Source organism: Capricornis sumatraensis, chromosome 21, assembly GCF_032405125.1.
Source record: "Capricornis sumatraensis isolate serow.1 chromosome 21, serow.2, whole genome shotgun sequence".
NCBI lineage: Eukaryota > Metazoa > Chordata > Mammalia > Artiodactyla > Bovidae > Capricornis > Capricornis sumatraensis.
Window position 1 is genome coordinate 26,273,272 of NC_091089.1, and position 26,500 is coordinate 26,299,771.

The window sequence follows — 26,500 nt, forward strand, 5'->3', positions numbered from 1 at the left end:
AGAGGAGAAATGAAATTTACTTTGTAATTGTCTAAGCTTGGGTATCCCAATCTGGAAATACACATCCATGTAATAGATCAAGAAAATATGATTAGGAAGGCCACTTTCAATGGTCATGGAAGATTTGCTCTGCACAAGGATACCCTGAAAAGGAAGATTATCTGTTGTTGTGACAACATGAGGATCGGATGGTTATTTCTATTCCACATCATAGGTTTTAATTAGTGAGTGGTGGCCCTGTTGATCAATCTATAACACAGTTTTAATTTGTCATTGATATTATACAATAAGTCTTATTGTATCAGTCTAGACTCATTTTTAAGAAGAAGATGTCAATGAGGTGCCTCCAACTACTCAACTCAGGTATATGTCGGAATGTTAATGGAATTATTTCCTTGAACAACTTTAAATCTTAATTTCAAGTCTAGAAAGAAGCAATACTGAAACTAAATAAAAAAGCAGATAGCACGTGTAAATACAGTCCACTATAAAAGCTGCCCATACATGTAATGTCCTCATGTCCAAACTATACAGAGTACATTGGACTTGCCAAGTTTAATACTTTCAGGTATCATTCAATATGAAAGAAACTTACAGGCTTGCACTTGGAAATAGACTTACTTATTAAAGGAAACCAACATAACAGAGCTAAACCAGTCTAGGAAAGTAAAGATCATGTCACACATCAATTACAATTCTGGCTTTAAGTGAAAAGAAAGAAATCAAAAGATGCTGAGTGAGCATGCTTTCCTCTAGAGATGTATTATAATATTCTCTTGTAAAAAGAGACAGAAAATCTTTAGATAAACATTTTATTTTAAAAGAAAAAAGCTTGGGAAAACTAAAAATATGGAACAATTCTCATTTCCACCTCAATGAAAAATAAAGTAAAATCTAAAGTCAGAGGCTTTTATGTTAACTTGGGATTTACATAAAGAAGTAATACCTTCTTTGTTTTCATAGAGAAAGAAGAGCAACAGTGTAATTTAAGAATGCACTGGATGTGGCAAACCCTTCACTGAAAAATCTGAAAATAGCACATGCTGTGAATGCTGAAATAATGAGAAATACACACATATGAAACAGCTGGCTGTGTCAGGCACCACCAACGTGCATTGTTGCTTGTACACTAAATGTCAACACCCACGTTCAGAAACTGCTATCGGGCAACACAACCTTTGGAATTTCACAGTATTGGTCAAACATATAAAGCGGAAGCAAAATACCAGGAATATGTCTGATTTGTGATACAAAGGGGGAAAAGTGATCTGCAACTTTATGAATAAATTCTACCATCCTAAATAAATAATGAAGAAAGTCAAAGAAACCAACAGGACCAAGACAGAAAGGTTCTCTTGTCCTCGTGTTACCTCCCATCGTAACATATCTCATCCTTTTTTAATCTTGTCTTTGATTCTGCTGTTTAGAAACTTCCAAAATTTAATCTTCCTTAATTATGCTTCCTTGAAATTCAAAATATAATCATTTCACACTTTTTAGGATCATTACAGCTAAAATATCCAGGCAGAAAGAAGACAGGGAACAAGGTAATCATCAGCAATCTGCTATTCTCCAGAGGCTTCTGATTATTATTTTGAAGATGTTATTCAGAAAAATAACTACTGAAATAACAACATATTATTCATGCAGTTAAACTCCACATATGATATGAACTAATGTTCCGATGATTAGAAAGTTAAAGGGACCCAAATATCAGGAGCAATGAAAATACCCTACATCAACAGACAAGGGGCATCCCAGCTTTCACAAAGCCCGGCCTGTAATTACACTGCAGTCAAGAGTGGTGCACAGTTAAGTACCCACTCACTGTGGCAACATGCTTTGGGTGGGGGTGGGGGCTTCAGAGCTGGGGGATTTTATCTGGCTTGTTTGGCGTAAGGTTTGTTTCAGAAGAAGCAATTAAAACATCTTTTAATTTATTTTATTATTGACTGTGCTGGATGTCTTCATTACTGCGTGGCTTTTCTCTAGATGTGGTGGCTTCCCTTGCTGCTAAGGACAAGTTTTACAGCTCTTGGGCTTCAGAAGCTGCGGCACGTGCACCTTAGAGCACGGGCTCAGCAGCTGGTGCATGGGCTTCATTATTCTGTGGCATGTGGGATCTTCTCAGACCAGAGATCGAACCCACGTCTCCTGTACTGGCAGGTGGATTCTTTACCACTGAGCCACGAGGCAAGCCTGAGGTTTGTTTTAAATTATTTTTCTTCACTATGTGCTGTGCTGTGCTTAGTAGCTCAGTCATGTCTGACTCTTTGTGACCCCATGCACTGTAGCCCGCCAGGCTCCTCTGTCCATGGGGATTCTCCTGGCAAGAATACTGGAGTGGATTGCCATGCCCTCCTCCAGGAGACCTTCCCAACCCAGGAACTGAACCAGGGTCTCCTACAAATCAGGCAGATTCTTCATCAGCTGAGCTACCAGGGAAGCCATTTCTTCACTATACTTACATGTAAAAAGCTGCTGCTGCTACTGCTAAGTCACTTCAGTCATGTCCGACTCTTTGTGACCCTGTGGACTGCAGCCTACCAGGCTCCTCTGTCCATGATATTTTCCAGGCAAGAGTGTGTAAAAAGCTACTGGATTTTTTTTTCCCCACCTTCTTTTTCTAAGAATCTACACTGCACAATATAGAGCTGAAATACAAAAGCCCTATTGACTCAAAAAATACTCCTAGTAAAATGATAAAAGCTACTATATTTAAGTATCTACCTTTAATATGTGCTGATACTGAACACAAGCAGTCTTTGTTAGGAAATAATATTCTTTTTTGAAAAAATTATCTTGTTTTGGCTGTGCTGTGTGGCACACGGGATCTTAGTTCCTGGACCAGGAACTGAATCCATGCCTTCTGCATTGGGAGGTGGAGTCTTAACCACAGAGAAGCCCAGAAATAATATTCTTAATGACTATGTGCATTGGAGAAGGAAATGGCAATCCACTCCAGTGTTCTTGCTTGGGGAATCCCGGGGACGGGGGAGCCTGGTGGGCTGCCGTCTATGGGGTCATACAGAGTCGGACATGACTGAAGTGACTTAGCAGCAGCAGCATGCTTTCCTTACATTATACCACTACTCGGGAATGCAGGTTTCCTTGGATAATGTCAAAACTCCATGTATCCTATTACACTGCTGTAGTTGTTTTTAGTTGCTAAGTTGTGTCTGACTCTTTTGCGACCCCATGGACTGTAGTCCACCAGGCTCCTCTGTCCATGGGATTCTCCAGAAAATGATACTGGAGTGAGTTCCCATGCTCTTCTCCAGGGGATCTTCCTGACCCAGGGATTGAACCCACATCTCCTGTACTGCAGAGGGATTCTTTACCACTGAGGCACCTAGGAAGCATATGCTAAAAGGAGCTAATAGTTGAGAGGGCAGAATCTGAAACTATGATTCTGGGTTCAAATGTCATCTTCAAGATTTACTCACTGGACAGTCTTGGGTAAGTTTTCTAGTTCCTCTGGGCTGTAGCTTCCTCATTTGAAACATATTTTAAAGGATTACTTTAAAAGATTTGTGTGAGCATTAAATGGCATAGTGCCTGTTAAATGCAGAGCATAAAAATAAATGACAAGCTAATGTAATTATTATTAGGGTTATTCGGCTGGCCCTAGGTTCTTAAGATTATGATTCATGCTGTAAGATTATGGTTTATGTATACACACAAAACATATTCACAACCACAGAACACATACATATATATATATATATATATATATATATAAAACAGTATATACACTTTCAAAGAATTCTACATGGTCATGGGCCATTCAACTATCAAAAAGAAAGCTGCAAATCTGCTGAGGCTGCTGCAATTCAAAATGCCGCATGTTCAGTCAATTTTTGAAATGCTGCCTTAAGAAACTCAGCAATTACAAGGAATCTGGCAAAATTCTACAAGAACAGCTTTTCTTCTAAATGTACTTCCAATACGAATTTGATTATTAATCAAACATTAGCATATCTTCTATATATTGTGCCACACTGTCCGGGTGACTAACTTGTTACCTGATTATAAGACAGTAAGTTTTAAGACATGAATAAATAGCTCTCTCAGGACATTAAGAAGCTTACAGGGCTGGCTCCTTAAAACAAGGTTTAGATGCTAATCAAGCAAGTGGTACTTCCCGTGGACACGCGATCTACAAAAAATAAAACAAACAAAAAATACCCAGGAACTCAAAACTGTGTCATGTTTTAGTAATTGTAAAAAAAAAAACAGAAAACAAAAAAAGTTCAAAGGATATGAAACAAACATGAAGAAAGTTAAAAATAATGCAACATGACAGTAAAGAGATGTGAATGAATAGCTTTGCATTCATATGGAGGATGGATTCGCAGTGTCCACAGTTTCTAAATCACTGCTCTTCAGAAGCATGAGTTCGTTTAGGTTTGCATCTACGTCTCTTTTTTTAAATTTTAAATTTATTTATTTTAATTGGAGGCCTGTCTAGGTTCAATGCAGGATACAGGATGCTTGGGGCTGGTGCATCTACGTTTCCTAAATGCTCAAGTCAGCAGTCTCCCGTTTCGTTGGTATGTTAGTACCTGCATCCACTCTCCCACTGGAATCAGCCTTTCCCCAGGCGTCCCTACCATCACCCCTAGTTTATTTCATCAGGGAAAAAGGGATCGCCACACTGAATTTAATTTTGTTCTCTGGCATCTAAAACACTTCACAAGAGCAAGGACACAAATGGCGAGCTCAGTATTTGACCTCTGCAGGATGAAACACTGTTACTACCTTACATATAATACCAGTGAATAAAAATACTGTGATTTCAGTAGCTAAGACGGAATTAAAAAGTAACAGAATTCAGTATAAAAATGTTATTTCTTTCTTAAAGTTTCCTAGTTTGAAACAGAGGAGTCGGTGGAGACATTCTAACTTCAAGAGATTGGATGGGAATATTACGTAGCTTTATGTGTTGGTAAAACTTTAAAAATGTTTTTAACTTTATTTAAAAACATGGCTTCTTTTTCCTTCTTATAAATCTACCATTTAGAATGACACCTCTATTACTAGACTTGGTAAGGGTCAGCAAGGGGTGAGGTGGAGGTGGCTGTCACAAAATGATGAAAATAAAAAATCAGGAAAGCAGTTAAACAAGGGAAAACCATGAATTCAGGGCTAAATATGTGAGCTCTGCATTTACTGACATTATTCTAATCACGCACTGCTCCCCTCTGCCCACAGCATCTCTTTCTTTTCTTCTGGACACACGCAGCATTTCTGGGGTGGCTGTAGCTAACATTCATGAGCAATTATTATGGGCTACACATTCACTTTACCACCTCCTTTCAGCTTATCACCTTGCTTAATTCTCGGATCATTCCCAGGTGAAGGGTACTTTTATTTTCTCCATCTTCTAGAAGAGTTAAGATTCAGAAAAGAAATGTGGCTTACCCAGAGACACACAGTGAGTAGCAAGGGTTGAAACCAGGTTATGTCTGAGTGGTAAAGAATCCGACTGCAATGAAGGAGACCCAGGTTCAATCCCTGGGTCAGGGAGATTCCCTAGAGAAGGGAATGGCTACCCACTCCAGTATTCTTGCCAGGAGAATTCCATGGCCAGAGGAGCCTGATAGGCTACAGTCCATGGGGTTGCAAAGAGTTGGATACAACTGAGTCACTAACACTTTCTTTCTTTCTCGAGTCCAATATTATAACCACACTTTTCACCACCATCTCTGGACAAGGACACACAGGTCAAGACTGCTTATGTAATGTGGGGATGATACTGCAAAGCTGACCTCTATTCAGCACCAAACACACTAACGCATAGTCGAGATGCAAGGAAGCCACAACCGCTATTTTTCTTATTTATAGCAATGCATTTCAGTAACAAGAAAGAAATTACATTTCTTTTTGACGTCAACTATCAGATAAACATAAGACCATAAATAGAGACAGTATTTTCAAAATACGTGTATGAACAAGCAATATATTTGCTCTAAATCACACACACACACACACACACGCACACTCTTAATTAAGTTCGATATGTTTCCAAGCACACTTTCCCTCTTCTATTTTACATCAAAGTTCTCAGCCAAGCCTCTCCTAGTCTGTAGCTTAAAGTCAGCATACAGGATATTAGGAGGGTGGCTGAATCTAACACATCTCTGCTGCTTTCAGATTACTACATTCTTATTTATTTTGCTTTTCCTGCATAAGCTTCGTTATCTTAAGTAGGTAGAACTGAGAGACAAACAAGTGCCAGCGAACTTACCTGTTTGAGAGCCTTTTTGGTGTGTTGCTGGAAGGAAGACACTAACTTGCTCTGCACTGCTGTGTTAGGAAGGCTTGAATCTCGGGTGGAAGACGCCTCATCGGTTACCTGCTTCGCACACACTAGAAACAGAGAGATAAAGATATTACTAATTTGAATTCCTTTTTTTTTTTATATTCACTATAATTAACTCACTTGGAGCTTTTCTCCAATTGAAAATGGATACCTAAAATAAAGCAAAATAGCACAATATAAAGATGAGCATCTCAATTTGAAAGAAGGGATCATTTAATCACTCTGTGGCCACAGTTACACTGAACCTCTCTGAGCCTCAGTTTCCTTACCCGCTAACTGATGATAATTTCAATGTCTCGGGCTACTGTACAGACATAAAAAAGAGCACAGTATCTGTCTCAAGAGGTGGGAGTCAGTAGGTACTTTCTGGAGGTGAGTATGCAGACTGGGCAATTCATAACATTCTGAAGAAGGAATCTACATCAATGAAATTGTTTTCAATCTACCAACCTCAGAATCCCCTGGAGAAGGGAATGGCTACCCACTCCCGTATTCTTGCCTGGAGAATCCATGACAGAGGAGCCTGGTAGGCTACAGTCCATGGGGTCGCAAAGAGTCAGATACAGCTAAGCGACTAACACTTTCACTTTCAACCTCAGAGGTACTGTGAATCTTCCCTTTAAAAGCCCTCCGTCTATAGAATCTGTGCACTGGGGTGTGTGTATATCCTCTGCTATGGGCCAAAGTACATAGCATGGAGAAGGAAAAATGAAATGTGAGATGCTGAGTGTCAACTGAAGGTAATTATTTTTAAGAAAATCATGGACTCTGCAGATTACAATATGATCTACCCATTTTTACTACAGTCAAGCCTTCCAGGTGCCTCATTTATGGAAGTCAAGTTCACTGTCATTTCTACTCTGTAACACCTGTGCTGGAGCGCCAACGCTTCTTTCCATCCTCCTCAGACACTCTGCCTGAGAGAGCGGGTTTCACACTGGTGTGACTCTGGCAGCAGCAGAGATAGAAGGCCTTTTCTCTGTATTTCAGGGGAGGGGGAATTTATGTGGAAAATCCACACGAGGAAGCACTGCGATTAGTGGCAAAAGGAGGCATATGTCAAAGGCAGGAGGCAAGAGGAAGTCATATGGAAGAAAATAACTCAAGAACATATTGTAAAAGCTTAAAATAAGCCTTCTTAAGGGTACCAGGGTTAACACTAATCTAAGAAAAATTTCCAAGGAACAGGAGCTTGGGACAATTCCGACCTGAGTGTGAAAGGTGGGTGGACGAATTAAGATTCTAGTCACACTGTAGAGTCATTTTACTCCAATAAAATCTGAAACAAACAAACAAAAATTCTAGTAAAAAATGCAGACATGTGCATGTGGCTGTGTTGACGGCACTGTTTTGGGGAGGTGGGAGGGGGATTCAGGATTGGGAGCTCGTATACACCCGTGGTGGATTCATGTCAATGTATGGCAAAACCAATACAATATTGTAAAGTAAAACAAAGTAAAAATAAAATTAAAAAAATAAATAAATAAAGCTCACACTGACTAGAAATGGAAAATGCAGCCCATGAAAGAGGATGCTCAGGCAAAAGAGTGAATCGAGTTTTGTTTGAATGATACAAAGTAGGAAGACAAAACGAACACATTTTAGAAAATAGCTGTTAGTTATTAATGCCAGGCATTTCACATACGTGACCTCATTTCATCCTCACAGCTTCCTTGCGAGATGGAAAAAGTGTCATCTCCACATTGGAGAGAGAAAACTACAGCTCAGAAATGGTCATTCATGTGCCCACGGTCACAGCCAGTAGAACAGCAGAACTGGGGTCCAAGGCCAGGTTCATAATCTTCCATTTAGAGTATCTGGCTTCAAAGCCAAGAACTGATACAGAAAATTTAATGTCTAAAGAACATGTTGCATAATGTTGGAAGACATGAAACAGGAAGTTAATAAGGCCACAAAGAAACAAGATGTTGAGCTCTGATAAGAAAAAACTGAGGTCAACTGGCCCAGAAAACATTAAGGTCGAAGTAGCAAAAGGATGAGCCCAGATATCCAGGGAGAGCAATGCCTGAGTTAAAGATCAGGTAACTTTTTTCTCTTTGATACACTATGACATTTTATGCTTAAAACAATCTAAACGTTCCAGTAAAGAAACATTTTATACTACTGCTTACATAAACTATGGCTTCCTGGCCTCTCTCCTTAATATCATCACTTATTTGTACCCTTTGCCAAAGCTTACTTATCAAGGAATATGAGAAATAACCATCAGTTTATATTCTAAAGATAAATTTATTTTTATACTGATTACATGGAACACTTTTTTTTTTTTCAACATTCTGGAGTCAATAGGAAGTGTGACAAACTGGAGAGATGAGAGGAAGGTGGTGGATACGTTATATAATCCCAACTGAACAGAGCTAAATGGATGGAATGTGAGCCCAGCCAAAAGAAAAGTGCACATTAGCAAATAGGTTTTACTACTTTCACATTCTTAAATTAGTATCACCACCTAGAAAAATACAAACCTAATGGTAGTTTAAAAAGACAGCCAAAATGCAGCACGTGGGTTTCAGGGAATTTGTAAAAAGCATCAGAATGCTCCTGGCCTACTGGGCATCAAAACACATTCACCAATTTTCTCAGGAAATGATTTTATTCATAAGTGTTTCAAAGGTAAACGTCAATGCAGCAGGATCAAAAAAACAACAATTACTGAATCAGTGTGGGTGTAATCAAAACCTTATGTCTTTTATTTTCTGACTGCTACAATAAGCAGTATACACTCAGCTGTCACTTCCTGAGGATAACAGGTATCTAAATTACAACTGGCTCTATTTGTTTCTGACCTAGGAAACCACGGGGTATTGTGATACCTATTTCGGTGTCAGTGTATACGCTGTATGGTTGTTTAAATTCACTACCGCATTGTGTTAACAGTGAATCACATGTGTTTACACACAGTGCTTCCAAAAGAAAGAGTTGTCAACATATAGCCCAGAATTTCAGTTGGAGGGAATGACAATAAAAGTGAAACAGCCTCAAAAAATACTGTGAAGTTTTTCCTCAATGTGATTCAATTCCCTTTAACTCAATTCTGTTTTACTTCATCTTACATTCCAGCCTAGACCCAAGTGAAGCATCATGAGAATTCCTTTACTACAGAGTCATTTTCCTCCCTGGTTCCTCTTTCTGAACTTGATCCTATTTCTCTGGGCCAAACTGGTTTCCCTGTAATTATTTAGTTCTAAAAAAATAAATGCAGATTCTTAAAGAAAAATGTAACAGAAAATAAAATATATAAATGAGTATTCCTGTATATTTAAAACTTGTTTCTAAGGGAAAGTTCAAGAATAAAAATGAGTAGGACACAATATAATGCATGCACAGCCTTCAAAGAGTGTGTGCCTGTGTGTGTGTGTGTGTGTGTGTGTGTGTGTGTGTGTGTGTGTGTACTGATTATACAGACCCTAAACACGGGCATCTAAGTGATATATTCATTCTTTGCCATGAGGGTAGCTGAATCTAAAACCACTCACTGTGGAGATGGAGCAGTGGTTGAACACACTCTTGCAAGATTCATATTCTGACAAAACACACAGTTTTCATTCTTACTTTATCCTTGCAGCTTTCTTAACAGATGTGATAAATAAATAATACAGGGCTTATTTTAAACAGTTGCCTGAATATTTATCTAAGGGGCTGAGTTTGGCCTCTGAAATACAAGCCAAAAAAAAATTAATGTTCAAGAAAGGGCCAGGGGAAATCCCCTGTATGTTGAAATTACAACAGGAGCCAGGAAACTGAAGAATTAGGACAGATGTTTTAGCCAATAAATATCTAACTCTGACATGGAGCTTAGAAGTGATATCTTCTTGGCACTCGGGATAGAACAGAAACTGTTTCTCTTTTTTTCTTTTGTAACTCTGCACTGGCAGCATCACAAAATTCATGCTAGGACTTTATACCTGGAAACCCCACAAGACTGCCTGCCCTACTTGTAGCTGGACAAACTGAAGACTAGAAAAAAAAAATGTTTTAAAAGGTACAGGAATATTATTTCTATGTTTTGCTTGCCTGATAAAACTAGGCAAGCTAAAAGCATAGTTGAAAGCTAATCTGCCAGGTTTAATTCAAACAGTTTAATGGGACTTTTCAGTCGCTGTCGCTCATCTACCTCTACTCTCATTCACACTCAGATTCCCAAACTCCTCCTCCAAAATATTTTACTGAGAAGGCTTGGGACCCAAGGGATTACAGGTCATCACCAGTTAGCCCTCGAGGCTACAGGAACTGCTGAGTGCATCTCAACAAGAGATTGGATGGCAGCCTCTTTTCTCCAAGTCCCAAGCTGTCCCTTCCCCTCTCTCTTCTTTTTCGTTCACCATGAGACCCAACAATGTGACGGAACTGGAAAATATGAACTAAAGCTCATACTTTGTAAGCAGGGCTGCTCAGAGTGGGAAATGACTGAGCGCCTGAGCACAGCACTGAGATGAAGGCATGGGTGACATTCCCCCTAGCCTAAGTACTAAGCCCCTGACAGGTATACAAGAGGGCTTTGAACTTTAGCACAAAACACAAAAACAGGGGAAAGGAGAATGGACTCCTTTAAAAAAAATTTTTTTTTAATTTTACATTAGCGTATAGCTGATTAACAACATTGTGATAATTTCAGGTATACAACAGAATGATTCAGTCACACATATATATGCATCCATTCTCCTCTAAATACCGCAACCCACCCCGCCACCATCCAAGCTGCCACATAACATTGAGCAGAGTTCGCTGTGCTATACAGTAGGACCTTGTTGGCTATCCGCTTTAAATATAGCAGTGTGTACATGTCGATCCCAAACTCCCTTCCCCCGATAACCGTATGTTTGAGCAGAATGCAATCTTGACTCTGTCTTTATTTCTAGTCTCACACCTGGTCATCTTCCCAACTCCCACCTCTCTGATTCAGCCAGTCGAAATCTTGTGGCATTTCCTGAACACACATAATACTCGCTGTATTTGTCTCACTTGCTCTGACCGTCCCTCTTTCATCTTTCTGCCTAGCAAACTCATCTTGACAGACCGAACTCAAACAGCTTCCTCAAAGCTTTCCTGACTATCCCCATCTCTGAGAAAGACTTACTCTTCTCCTACCCATGCTTTCTTGGAACTTAGTGTTATGAATTCATGTCAGTCTCTCAGATACTGTTGCCTGCATCTGCCTTATCACTCACAGGCCCAGCAACTTGAATACTTACTTCTGTGCAAAGACAGGCACAGAGCAGTTGATCCATGAATATTAATTAAACTAAACTGTCCAATTTGATTTTTATGAAATTTGTCTCAAGTATCTATTTCTTTTCCTTAAAAAAAAAAAAATTGGCTATGCTGGGTCTTCATTGCTGTGCAGGTTTTTCTCTAGTTGTGGTGCTGCTGCTGCTGCTAAGTCACTTCAGTCGTGTCCGACTCTGTGCGACCCCATAGACGGCAGCCCACCAGGCTCCCCCATCCCTGGGATTCTCCAGGCAAGAACACTGGAGTGGGTTGCCATTTCCTTCTCCAATGTGTGAAAGTGAAAAGTGAAAGTGAAGTCGCTCAGTCGTGTCTGACTCTTAGCGACCCCATGGACTGCAGCCCACCAGGCTCCTCCTTCTGGGATTTTCCAGGCAAGAGTACTGGAGTGGGGTGCCACTGCCTTCTCTGGTAGTTGTGGTGAGTAGGGGGTTATTCTTTGTTGAAAGTGCTTGGGCTTCTCATTGCAGTGGCTTCTCTTGTTGCAAAGCATGGTCTCTAGGCAATTGAGCGTCAGCAGTTGCATCTCTAGAGCACAGGCTCAGTGGTTGTGGTGCACGGGCTTATCTGGCCTGTAGCATGTGGAATCTTCCTAGACTAGGGATTGAATATGTGTCCCCTGCATTGGCAGGTGGATTCTTAACCACCCAGACCACTAGGGAAGTTCTAAAGTATTTCTTTCTAAAGTTAACTTTCAATTACTGTTTTTAACAAGAATTCATGGAAGGGGAAGTCAGCAAAGCACAGTTGTGGTTTGTTGGTTTTTTTTTTTTGGTGGAAAAGCATATATACACAAATGAATTTTTAAAATTTGAAAACAGAATCTTTATTAAAAGATTGCACATTATCCTAAGATAAATTAGGGAAAATATGAAAACCAAACTGAAAAAAAAGCATCTTATGCAAGTCCATGGCAGATCTATGTGAAGTGTGAAAGCTAAAAGTGTTAGGCGCTCAATTGTGTCTGACTCTTTGGGACCCAGTGGACTGGAGCCCGTCAGGCTCCTCTGTCCATGGAATTCTTCAGACAACAATACTGGAATGGGTTGCCATTCCCTTCTCCAGGGGATCTTCCCGATCCAGGGATTGAACCCAAGTTTCCTGCATTGTGGGCAGATTCTTTAACATCTGAGCCACCTGGGAAGCCCCATGACCTGCCATTAAATGTAGATACATTTCCTTTTGCTGTCCTTACTTGTTGACTTATTTCAAGAGGAACATCACAGTCTGGAGGTTTCGTGTGGTAAAATAAAAATAACTATCACTGAAAAGTCAAAATTAGAAATGACAATGCTTACTTGAAATGTCAGGAGCCGTGTGGGGGCAGAACCACAAAATAGCCCAGGATGTGGGCACAAGAGAGTCAACGCAACAAAGATATTAATCATCATATGTCTCATTCATCTACATACTAAGTGACTGGCTACCTGAGGTAACCAGGGTTCAAAGGGCTAATGAAGGCAGGAAAATGAGCATTCCTTGATCGATTTCATTTCTTTCAGTTCTTCCTCCAACTACTTCATTTCAATTTTCTCAACAAACAGACACTCTCAAATCAAAACAGTTTTCCGTCAAAGTGATCCTGTATACGCTATAGGCTTAGCAGAGTTCTTCTAAACTACAAAAATTTAAATCAAATAGCACACAGTATATGAGGATTAATAATGTGGAACTGCGGTGTTGGAGAAGACTCTTGAGAGTCCCTTGGACTGAAAGGAGATCCTTCCAGTCCATTCTAAAGGAAATCAGTCCTGAATATTCATTGGAAGGACTCATGCTGAAGCTGAAACTCCAATACTTTAGCCACCTAAAGTGGTGCGAAGAGCTGACTCATTTGAAAAGACCCTGAAGCTGGGAAAGATTAAGGGCAGGAGGAGAAGGGGACGACAGAGGATGAGCATCACCAACTCAATGGACGTGGGTTTGGGTGGTCTCCGGGAGTTGACGATGGACAGGGAGGCCTGGTGTGCTGTGGTTCATGGGGTCACAAAGAGTCTGACGCAACTGAGCGACTGAACTGAAACTGAATGTGGCACATTGTTAGAATTCAATTTCAAAAGAGGGCTGGATCTTAGAGGAGCTTAATTGTTTATTAATCATTTATTCAATTGCAACACTTTTATGAAACACTTTCCTGCCAAGGACTGTATAAAATGCAGGGGTATAACAGTGACTAAGACCTAAGACCTGACTTTGAGCCCTTAAGTTTTCTTAAAAGTACTTTTTTCATATAACAATGGTATAGGGCTTCCCTGGTGGCTCAGTGGTAAAAAAAAAAATCCGCCTGCCAATGCAGGAGGCATGGGTTCTACCCCTGATCTGGTAAGATCCCACATGCCACAGAGCAGCTGGCCCATTCACCACAAATACTGAGCCTGTGCCCTGGAGCCTGGGAACCGCAGCAAGAGGACTCACCGTGAAGAGAAGCCTGCACATGGCAACTAGAGCCCAGCCCCTACTCCCTGCAACTAGACAAAAGCCCTCACAGCAATGAAGACCCAGCACAGCCAAAGATAAGGAATGATTAAAAAAAATAAATAAAAAGGTTTAGAACTATTCCTTCTGCCTGAGAAAAACCAACCCTATGAACCTGCTGGCAGTGATAACCAAAATTTGTTTTAAAGGATCGATAAGTGGATAATTCAAAATTATCCCCAGATTGGCAAATAACCCCAAAAGTTTATGTTTGAACTGTGCTATGTTTTATGTGTCACACTTACATTTGAAATTGTGCATATCAGATACTTTGGATATAAACAGCAGCAAAATACATGCCAAAAACTGTTGAAGATGACTTAATGACAACCAGACAAAATCATTTGATCTCAACTAAATATTTCCAGGACTCCATTTCTTTCAGGAAAAAGGCAACTCCTTAATCCTTTTTGGATTCAGACTGAGGAGAACCGCTCCTCTCAGAGCAGTTCTTATTCCAAGATATGTTTAGGTATCTAGATTTAAACAATTTCCCTTGTTGCATTACAAGAAAACATCCAAAGGGTATAAGAGGTGAGCAATTAAACAGAGAAATAACAGCAATAAAATAATGGAAACAGCAATTTTCCCCGCAGACTTTCAAGGCAGGCAGTGTCTAAACATTGTAAGTACTGGTATTAGATAGTATTTGAACAACATTCTCTATGAATAAAATACAACTAATATAACTTGGATGGTGATTTCAGTCATGAAATTAAAAGATGTTTGTTCCTTCGAAGGAAAGCTATGACAAACTTACACAGCATATTAAAAAGCAGAGACATCGTTTTGCTGACCAATGTCCATATAGTCAAAGCTATGGTTTTTCCAGTAGTCATATACAGATGTGAGAGCTGCACCATAAATAAGGCTGAGCACTGCAGAACTGATGCTTCAAATTGTGGTGCTAGAGAAGACTCTTAAGAGTCCCTTGGACTGCAAGGAGATCAAACCAGTCAATCCTAAAGGAAATTAACCCTGAATATTCATTGGAAAGGCTGATGTTGAAGCTCCAATATTTTGGCCACCTGACGCAAAGAGCTGATTCATCGGAAAAGACTCTGATGCTAGCGGAAGATTGACGACAAAAGGAGAAAAGAGCGGCAAAGATGGTTAGACAGCATCACCGATTCAATGGACATGAGTTTGAGCAAACTCCAAAAGACCATGGAGAAGAGAGGAGGCTGGTGTGTCCATGGGGTCCCAAAGAGTCAGACACAGCTAAGCCACTGAACAACAACAGTAACAAACTAAACTTTACTATACAGTCTGCTATATTAGGTCAACAAGCCCTTTTCTTGGTCAGAAGAGGTCTGCAGAAAAGAGAGCAAAAATTAACTAGGAGGAAGAACGAATCAGATGATTCATGATTATACCAGGCATGTATATCAGTAAGAACGTGCTCCACAAGACGTAATCATGCCAGACACATTAATGATTTGGGTGGCAGATATCATGCACTACAAATGACGGTCATCTGATATCCCAGACCTAGATGTATTGCAATTTTATTGCATTGTCCTCAAATAGTTCACAAACACATTGGTTTGTATCAGACCAGACAATGAATTTCCACAAGTAACTAGGAAGAATAGTTTACTCATTGAAGGTATAGGAATCCCTCCTAATCAGCACTCAATTTATCACCAGGACATTTTAGTTGGATTAGTATCTCTGTATATCTAGACAAGAAACTCAGATGAGAAAAGAGAAACAAAACCAGAAATAATAATATTTAATAGAAAAAGCATACATATCCCATAAAGTGAAGTCACTCAGTCGTGTCCAACTCTTTATGACCCCATGGACTGTAGCCTACCAGGGTCCTCTGTCCATGGGATTTTCCAGGCAAGAATACTGGAATGGGTTGCCATTTCCTTCTCCAACATATCCTATAACCACCTAATCCCTCCTATCATAGAACTGATATAGAATCCACTTAGAATTATGGAAAATAACACAATAAGCTGCTTTGTGTGGTGGGGGGGGGGCGGTAATTAGAAGCTATTTCTCTTATACCCCACAACACCTGTGATCTACATGGCAACAAGTTCCTGAAACATCTGCTCCAAAATACAGCAACCCATCTAGAAAATGAGAAATAGAAAAAAGCAGCCACAAAGAATATCATTAAAAGGTTGGTACAGGTCAAGGATAAGTGCTTCATTCATGGGCACTACTAATGACTTCATACTTCAACATACAAAGCATAACTCCAGTGAATAAGAAAGGGAGTTAGACAAACATATGGTTAACTGTTTGAGAAATGGTTATACCCTGTCACTTTAGAGAAAAAAGAAACGATGGATTATCTGACATGACTGAAAAAAGTACTTCATTTTAAAAGCATGGATTCTTTGTTCCTCTCTATCAGTCACAAACTGTATCAATCAAGAAGAAATCTGACTCTTTGGGATGAGTAATTGGAAGAATACATTTAATTTTGGTTTTATTTGAGAGGGACTTCGCTTTTATCATGAGATCGTACTCTATTTCCAATCTTTATCTCTATATTATGAAATATTTCTTTCCTTGAACAAGAAAAGAGGGGAAAGTACACTTAAATGGGTCACTTTATCTACACTTAAAAACTTTTTTTTTAACTCCATGACTCTTGGACTGTTAAAATTAACCAAAATCCATTTACACAGGAACAAAGTTCAGGGTTCAAGGGGAAATATGTAAGAAAAAGAGGTCCCTAATGGGTAAAAGAAATGGAAAATAGTATCTATAAGTCATGTTTGAAAGAGCTGGGATAAGTTATTTGGAGGAGTTAAGATGAAGGGGGTGGGAGCTAAGATGATGCCCAGCTGTTCTCCATCATCAGAGGGGGGGGAAAGGAGAAAATTGGTTTAATTAAAAGCTCCAGAGATTTCAGCATAAGGAAAAAATTCTTGACTATAAAGGTTATCAAAAACACAGAGACACAAATATAAAGAAGACTGTGGGATTCCCATCCCTTTGGGCATTTACTATTAGAATAATGTCTACTTGAATCGACTGGCTTAAGTAAAATGCTGACATGAGAGAGATCCAGGCCTGTGTGAATCTCTGAAGTCCCTCATACTTCCCCTGAACTGTGAAGGCTGTGGGCTGGGATGAAAGAAAGGAGAATGAGAAAGAGTGGGCAGAGGAAGTTGTATATCCTGCCAACGGTCATTTCTGACTGTGAAGAGTATTCTTTTTCCTCTGTTTTTTCTTCCATGTGTAACTAAAACAACAACATTTTCACACACTTTAGTTTCCCTGGGCCACCAATGTAGAGCAGGTGTCTCTAGGAGCCAACAAAGCTGTTAACGATAATGCAGACGTGGGATAAAAGACAAATTCGCTCAACCTGAGAAAAATCAGGGGCCCTGACACAGTCGCTGAAAGAATTCCTTCCCTCCTACAAGATTCTCAGGAATGGCTGTCAGGGAGAGATGGGTGATGAACACAAAGAAGGCTCATGTGTCATCTGATGTAAAATCACACGTGAGCAGTCACAGGCAAGCTCCTGAAAAAGCCCAGCAACACCAGATCAATACCACCGCGAGCAGAGACACCCAATTGTGGGGCGACCTCTTCAAAAGTTACTTGAACACATCCTTCACAGCTCCAGGGTGCACACATTCTCCTTTCCCACCCCTTGTATAAAACTGCCAGGGATAAACTGTCAGTGTGACTACTCCCAGAGGGCGCCGAAACCTTCATTAGTACCCTTCTCACTTCCTCCAGGAAGCTGCTCATCTGGGTGTAATTGATGTCTCAACTGAGATCCTATCCACACACTTCAGGCCATTTTAAAGCACTTTTCACTTCTGAAAAACAGGCCCCTCAAACTGCGGCCTCTGAGCCAACGCAAACAAAGAGTGAGCTGAATAATGTTTCATTAAGTTAACATGACTCTGCCAAGAATCATACAATCAGAAACCCGCTTATAAAACTGGCCATAAGGAATAATGAAAAGGGACCACATAAAATTCTGCGAACGCTAGAATCATTATTCACCCCGGGATCTGAGGACTAAAACATAGGATGTGTGTTCTCTATAATCTTTTTCCTTAAATAGAGACTTTGAAAATACTAATTCTCCAGCTAGAGTGCTGCTTCCTCCCTGAAAGCCATTAGGGTTAATAACAAGCAAAACCTTTTTTGATCTCTATGGATGAAAATTGTACATTCTCCAGTTTCCTCATTTTAAAAGATTAAGTAGGATGGCTGCTTTGGATTTTAAACATGAAATATATTATGGCCACCAAAAGAGAAGCTCATTTTTTTTTCTTTTTAATAACAATTTATAAACAGAAGGGGAAGGAGGTGAAGACGATCTACCGATGGTATCATTTCTATAAAATATGTATGGTTTTCACAGCCAGCCATGTATTGTAAGTCAACTTAATATGTATAAGCAAACTCATAATATACCAATGTATTATGTTCAGAAAGCAACTCAGATACAAACATTAGCATAAATCTCAGACTAAAATAGTCCACAAAATTCTAAATGTTTTCTTTGGGTGACATAGATCTTTACTTATACAGACATAAATGGTCATGGGTTGTCAACAAAGATATATTCACCAAGTGATTCTCCTAAATCACTCTTTCACCTCTTGAGCTAAGCCTATAAAATGTGAAGAGTTTACTTTCTTGAGTCTCTAATTCTTATTAACTTGAAAAACTGTTTAGGAGTCAAAGAAACCTAATCCACAGCTCTAGTTTTGTGTCTTGTTAATTCTAGAATTGAGAATGTATTACCTTTCCCATACTGTAAAAAAAAAAAAAAAAGGCAATCAGACTTTAAAATAAAATAACTTGGCGAAGCGTCTATCATTTAAAAACAAATCTGTTTTGCTGGCCAACGGACTGCAAGAAGAAAGCAAATGCATTACTGTTATTATCTTTATCTAAAGATTCACATGTCACTGGAATCAAGCTACAAGACTTCTTTCTGGTCACCAGCTTTCGTAAAGCACTTTCTTTTCAAATACTTTTCTGAGCTTCCGTTTAGTGGTGTAACACATGTCAACTAATCTCTGTTCATCTGAAATAACTCTATGGTAGCAGAGGCTTAGTCTCAGGACTGTCACAAGGGTATCTTACCAATTGATAGTTATTATTCACTTTAATACTATTCACTCTCTCATATCCCAAAGGAGGAATGGGAAAAGGAGAAAAGAATAAACATTTAAAAAACAGATGGTGGGACCCTCCTCTCCCCTGCCCTCTCTCCCAAGGCCCCCACAACCCCACACTTCCCACCTTCCCTCTCTAATTATATTTTCAAAGCGTATTTGTACAGCTGTAAGAAGTGTGGAAATTATATCCATTCTAACTGCCGGTTCAAACACCTATTAGAAATAGAGTAAGTAAGGAAATCATCTAAACCAGTTCAGCTTCATGGCATTTATTACTGATTTGTAAGAAATCATGTGGTAGCCCATTCCTTCATTTGGATAAGCCGGTGGTTCCTCCTTGTCAAATTCTCAAGTTTAGCATCAGAACAGAGTTGGACAACTATTGCAAAACTAAACTGCACCAGTGACTCCCGGGCTAAGAGTGTTCCCCAAGGTTCCAGGCAGGGTCACATAGTGGTCAGAGCCTGGCTTTTGGAGTCACTCACATCAACCTGAGCATGGCACCCAAATGAAACACTGAACCTCTAAGCCTGTTTCCTTACTGGTAAAAAAATAAATAAATAAAAAATAAAATTAAAAGTATAAACAAAATAAGAATCAAAAATAGAAAAATTCAATCAAATACAGCAACAGAGCCTAGGAAGTCTGACTAGCTCACAGGAGAGCTGTCAGCATTAATCAGTCTACATGTAAACAGTTCACAAAGGATAGGCGTTGTGAGCACTCAACATATTTTCAGTATCGAGGTTTAAAAATCTATCCTGGGGTTAACGGACTGTACACAGAAGTATATGGTATTCATATACATAGGGAACACACTCGTTCTACAAGAAGCAATTGTGGTTTGCAGTAAGATGTCAAAGTGGGCAAGTCAAGGAACACTCAAGGAAATAAGCTATTTACCATTCTTTCAGTGATTTCTCAAAGCAATTTCGTTAGTACAACTTCAAAGAGAGATCAGGAAATCCAGTTTTGGTCCCCATTAGCTGGAGATGTGTGGGTATGTGCTCTTTGGTGAAGTACTCATTCACATTTCAAATTAGGGGAGTTTGCTTATCCCTGTTGTGGTTTAATTATTGCCTAAGTGCTTTCACCCTGCCCTGGACCCCTTCAGAGCCACTAAAACCCTCCCACTCTTTCTTCTGAAACTCAGGATTAGTCATTAGCAAAATCTGATTGACCTGGCCCTCGCCCATGGACACTACTCCCCCTGGAACCTTCTCAGGTAGCAGCCTGTGTCTTTCCCACACATCTTGTATTGCTGGGCCTGAAAATGGGACTCCTGACCTCTATGCTCCTTCCTGCTCCTTAAACGCCCCCAGCATTGCATCTCCAACAGTCGGTTGTCAACAGACTGTTCTACCTTTCTGTAATTATCTACCAACTCTTGGGTCACTCCCTTTCATCTCTGGACGATTTCAGCTCCTAAATATCACACCCTTTCAATGCTAGTTCTGTCGTAACCGTTTCAATATCCACACAGATGATTCTCTACTACCACCAGCCTTTACAACATCCTTGTGCGGATAAGAAAAGACAGTATTTCCTCCATGTTGACCCTGCTCCATCTCATGACAGCAAGTTGGGCAAAGGAAGGGCTGCTCAATTTCAGTCACTGATGCTCACCTTGGCCAGGACACTCTGAAGAGGGCCCACACTACCTAACCATTCATAACAGCCTTCAACCTCCCCTCCCTCTTTCTTCTCAGCTCAGACACACCTCCCATAATCCACTCTAGCCTCAGGTTCAGGGCCTTCCCCAGTGGCTCAGGGGTAAAGAATCTGCCTGCCAATGCGGGAGATGGGGGTTCGATCCCTGAGTTGGGAGGATCCCTTGGAGAAGGAAATGGCAACCCACTCCAGCATTCTTGCCTGGGAAATCTCATGGACAGAGGAGCTTGGCAGGCTACCATGGGGTAGCAGAGAGTTAGACATGAGTTAGCAACTGAACAACAACTACAACCTCAATTTCATATATTCCACTCTTAAAGCACCTATCCTTCCAACTCATTTCCTCTTGAACACCAAATCAAACGATTCTTCTTCCCTAAGGAGACCTCCACCTCTTCCTTCATGCCATTCCTCACACAAATGTGCCTTTGCTCAACCCCCACAACCAGCTTAAATTCCACAGAGATGGGTCTTAATGCTCCATGTTATGCACCCTCAACTCCTGCACCCCTCTCTGGCTTCATCGTTCACCCCTGAACCCCAGATCTGGTCCACTTCAACATCGGTCTACTCTGCACTCACAGAGTGGTCCTGAACGTGACTGGAGAAAAATGCACAGACATGCTGGCTGTTCTCACGTTAAATTCAGGATCAGCAGTCTCAGAACTGTCCTTAATGATGTCAGACCCAAGACAAACATTTTTTCTATCTTCTCCTTAGATCTACAGAGCTACCTCTCCATCTTCACCCGTGGCTGAAGAATTTATTTCCTATTTCACTGAGAAAAATGGAGCATTAGGAAGTGAACTTGTGCAGCCCCTCCCCACATACTCACCTACCTTCATTTCTAGCTAGCACCCTCATTTTTCCTATTGCTTCCTTACAGCACCAGTCAATACTCCTGAAGAGTGCCAATCTCTTCATCTGTGATCTCCTTCCCTCTCATCCAATCAAGTACATGGCAACAGGACACCTTCCTCATCAAAACCTCTTCAACTGGATTTCTTCCCAGCAGTATATGATTGTTTTCACATTTATCTCTCATATTCAGAAAACTTTCCTTTTTTTCACTTTCTCTTGCAGCCATTTCCCCATTTCACTCCTTCCCTTTATCTCAAAAAATCTTGAAAGAACTGACTACACTTGGGGTCTCCCAATTTCTGTTCTCCCATTCTCTTGCACATTACTCCATTTGTGCTTGCGGTCTTAACGCATGATAAAAAAAAGTCATTGCCAATAATGTCACAAAACTAAATCCAATGTTTTATTCTCGGCCTTCATTGTAAGATGACACGGAGAGAGCAACTGACACATTTTAGTTACCTCCTCCCCAGACACACTTTCTTCACTGTTTTCAGAACTGACAACATAAGTTGTCTGTCCACTTATCCTCTGTCTCATTTGCCGGTTCCTATAATCTCTCCTACCTCTTAAATTTCAAGTACCCCAAGCTCAGTCTTTGAGCCTCTCCTCTTTTCTATCTGCCTTCAATTTCTTGGTGATTTCATCCAGTTTCTTATCTTTAAAGCTCATCTATAAACTGACCACTTTCAAATGTATATTTCCAGCAAAGTCTTTCCCATTAATCTAAGACAGACAAGTCCAGTTATTTAACATATTCACTTGGATGCTGAAAATTAATTTCATGTTTAATATGTCCTACACTGAGCTCCTCTGTCAACATCCCCCACCCCAAACTGACTCTCTTGCAAGTATTCCATCTAAGTTAAAGAAAATAGTTCTACTTGCTGGCATTCAAAACTCTGAAGTCATCTCCAATTCCTTTCTTTATCTCATAACTACACTAATTCCAGCAGTTCCTATTGGGTCTACCCTAGAATTCACTTACTTTTCATCACATTCATGCTACTGCTATTATTCAAACTCCATCATCTCTTATCTAGATTACACCAAAGCTTTCTAACTTGTCTCCCCGTTTTTGTCCTTGTTCTCTTATATATGGTTTTTTTGTACTTAGTGATCCTGCTAAGGCCTGAGATCATTGTCCTTCTAGCTCAAAACCCTGCAGTGGTTTAACATCTCACTCAAAACAAAATTTTGTGTCATGGCACTCCAAAAATTCTCTGCAACTGTATCTTACCATCTTCTCCTTTGCTCACTCTGGACTCCAACCACACTGGCCTAATGTTTCTGGAACATTCCAGGCACTCTCCAGCTTTAAGGCCTTTATAACTGCTGCTTCCTCTGTCTAGAACTCTCTCCCATCAAATGCCTGTTCCCTCACTCCCTTGGGTCTTTTCTCAGATGTACTTCTCTCTCGTTCTTATCTCCTTATTTAATTGATTTGCCCCATAACACTTGTCAGCACTAAATAAGCTGTAAATTTCACATATTTATCTTGCTTATTGTCTGTCTCTCTACCAATATACAATCCATGCGAGGTCTCTTTTTCTTCTTCTTTTTAACTGCAACAACTATAATGTTGAGAACAGCACTCAGCACATAGCAGAAACTCAATATATATGTTGATCTACATTAACAGAAAGTAGGTGGGAGAGACAGGGAGGTTGCAAGTGTTCATGCAAGCAGGCAGTACAGCAAGAGGACCCAGTAAGATTCCCATTCAGCCACTGAAGGAGAATGTGCCCCATTCACTAGGCCTGCCAGAAATCCAGAAATTGTCCTGCATCTCTGCTCTGTTCTCTTTCTAAACACAAGGAGCTGCCAAAGTTCACAGCACTACCGTGATAGTGGTGGGGGGTTTAGTTGAGTTTTCAAAAGGTACAGGAGGAATAAGGACATCAAATTAAATGAAAGCTGGTTTAAAAAAAAAAAGTTTACAAAGCTGATTTCAGTCATTTTACTAAGACAAGAATCTGTGTTTCCTATAATAATTCAGCACCTTGGCTACAGGTCAGATGGCACTGAAGCAAAATCAGCCTCTAGGGGACTATCAGAAAGACACCAGTTTAAAGGGCAGGAGTGGCTAGTCAGAATACAAAGGGACTCCTACAACCATTAATGAAATGAATGGCTTTGGGCTATTACTGAAATATGATATTCCTGCAAGGATCCTTTAAGGTTTGTTTGTTTAACGGTAATTTACTGATTTCTATGAGTCCACCTACACAGACTTTAATGATACAGTCTTCCTCTCAAAGCATGATATGGGTCCACTTGGGGGACCAGTGAGTTAGGTTAAAAAAATAGAAAAGAACAGCAGCTTTTGTGGAGCAAAGATTTGCCAAAACTGCAGTACAGAAATTACATACACCAACAGATCATAACGCAAGTCTTGAAAAAGTTAAAAATGAATCCACATGGACAGAATTCAAGTGGAAAATGCCCCCTCAGAATTCCAGAAGGGTTGTTCACTTTTCAAAAGCATTTCATAAGAATATAACTCATTCGGTCCCTGTTTCACTGTGAGGAATGTTAACATTAAGCTTAACTTATTAAAGACAAACCTAGGAACAAAGTTATTATAAAACTACTTGGGATCACAGGAAAAATCAGCACAATCAGAAACCAAACATCAGCCGAGCCGTCTCAAGTCTCACATAAGGATAAAACCACAGCAAACCGCATAAGCCTCTCACCTTGCACAAGAAATATAATGATAACACTCAAGAATACTAGGCAGGGAAATCCATACTGTTAAAAAGCAAAATAAGGCAGAAAGCAAACAACTGAATCCTTTTCTTAGGTGCTAACCTTTAGAACTGTTTAATGATAAATGGTGGCAAAAACTTAAAATTGTATCAATAATGGTAGGGAACTCAATTAGCAAGTTATTGGAACTCTACATAACCTTTAAGAGAACAGGATTTCTATCTCAAAATCTGCCACACTTACCTCCATTTCCTTCCCCATTGGCATTGGCCTCCGCCATCTCTGAGCCATCCAATTCAGACTCACAGCCTAAATCCAAAGTTCCATCAGCTGAGCATGATGACTCCTCTTTCTGTATTATTTTAAAAATAATGATTTATGGAGATGTATTAGCAATGGAAAACACTCAAAATACTTCCAGAGCCCTAAGGAATTATCAAAGTTATTTGTGATTTTAAATTGCAATACTGATTTATTTTTTAACATAAAACCACTCCTTGGAGGGGGGTGGATTACTGGGAAAAGCACACTGCAATAGTTGATTTTTTGGGGAGATAACCTTTAAAATCTACACAAAAGACAAAGTTTCTTTTTGTCATATGTTTCTCTTTTTCTCTCTACCGTCTTCATTTTAAAAAATGGCTTTGCAACTTGGATATAATCATAAATTAACCCCCAAGTAGCTACAAAAAATAATAAATAATACAAGTCTTTTGATTAGCCTGTATTATTTTCTGAAACACACACATAGAACAAGAGCCTGATGCTTAAGAGCTGAGAAAGAATCCCCACTTCTTTGCCAGGTATAACTTTTACCATTCAAAATAAAACAGAAGAAACTTCTCAAAGGAAATTAATGAATTTTAAACGTAACCCATCATTTACTAAAGCTGATACTTTCAATTTATGAGAAAATACACTGATTTTGCATGTTCTAAGTTATACAGCCATTTGTATCAGCTTTTGTCCTCCGGAATTTGGCATCTTACATGGCATTTCCATTCCAGATGTAAACGGAAATTACACGAAAATCATTAAGACTTTGTTATCTGCAGCTTTTAATTTCTCTGTTCTTCTCATACGAGTAAAAGCTTTTATTACTAAAAACTTCCCAGAGATCACCGTTTCTTTCAAATTTGAATAACATTTAAAACAGCAAATTTTCAAGAGGAATGGGTACATTTCTTATTTTTATAAAAGACAGACATACAGGTGTGAAGCTGGTGTATCAATGTGTAATCATCAAATCAAATAGTTTTTTGGCAACTGTGATCATCTTAAAACTTTTGGCTGATGAACCATGGCGTTCCTCCATGTAAATTTTTAAGAATCAAGAATTTCAAGGAAGCCACAACCATTTTCCATTACTATATGTTAGAGTGAAACCACAGATATGCTTTCTTTAAAGAAGAATGTCATTGTTTATTCTTAATATGAAATCATTTTTAAGACATCTGAAAACATTTAAAAGGCAAAGGGATCATTCTACCCCCTCACCCAAATCTAATTTTGTTTACCTTCACATGTCTCAATAAAGGCATGATACATAGTAATAACAGACATAATATGCAGAACAGTCCAACTTACTTTGAGAGCATAGAGGCCTGACTTCCCAGGGATTTTGAAGAATGTTCCATCCCCGATTCGCGTGTTAGTGTGAAGCATTGCATTCAGACAGGCTAATGGAGAAGTTCCACTAGAAAATAAAAGTGCGCAAAAAATGAAGCAGTCTGAGACGCAGTTTCTGGGGCAAAACCGTTCTCAGTCTCTTGGGGGAAAAAAAAAAAGACCCTCTTGCATGCCTTTTTAAAATATCCTCCCAACCCCGAAAACATCTACATTACAATAACAGGCCAGTCCAGTTTCGCCAAAGTTAATCAGATGCATCTGTCTTATAGGCTTCAGGCAAAAAGTCTCCTGAATTGAAATTATGCTTTTATTCATAAAGCAACCAACACTATATTTCAAAGAAACCAAAGCCCAAACGTTTATGTGGTGTTATTTTGCAAATAACACCATGAAGCCTCAGGTTTTAAATATTACAGACAAGTTGATGGTTGCACTTGAATGATCAAATAAACCAAGTTCA

General features: G+C 39.7%; 1 protein-coding gene across 1 annotated transcript in view; it reads right to left on the minus strand.

The window, feature by feature from the left end:
* The window catches only part of ASXL3 (ASXL transcriptional regulator 3), a 194,165-nt gene that overhangs the window by 96,389 nt on the left and 71,276 nt on the right, over window positions 1-26,500 (minus strand). The window contains exons 3-5 of the mRNA XM_068993650.1: window positions 25,999-26,107; window positions 24,655-24,763; window positions 6,251-6,372 (exon numbers count right to left, since the gene is read on the minus strand). Coding sequence (XP_068849751.1) covers window positions 6,251-6,372; window positions 24,655-24,763; window positions 25,999-26,107 — 340 coding nt within the window. The remainder of the gene's footprint in view (window positions 1-6,250; window positions 6,373-24,654; window positions 24,764-25,998; window positions 26,108-26,500) is intronic.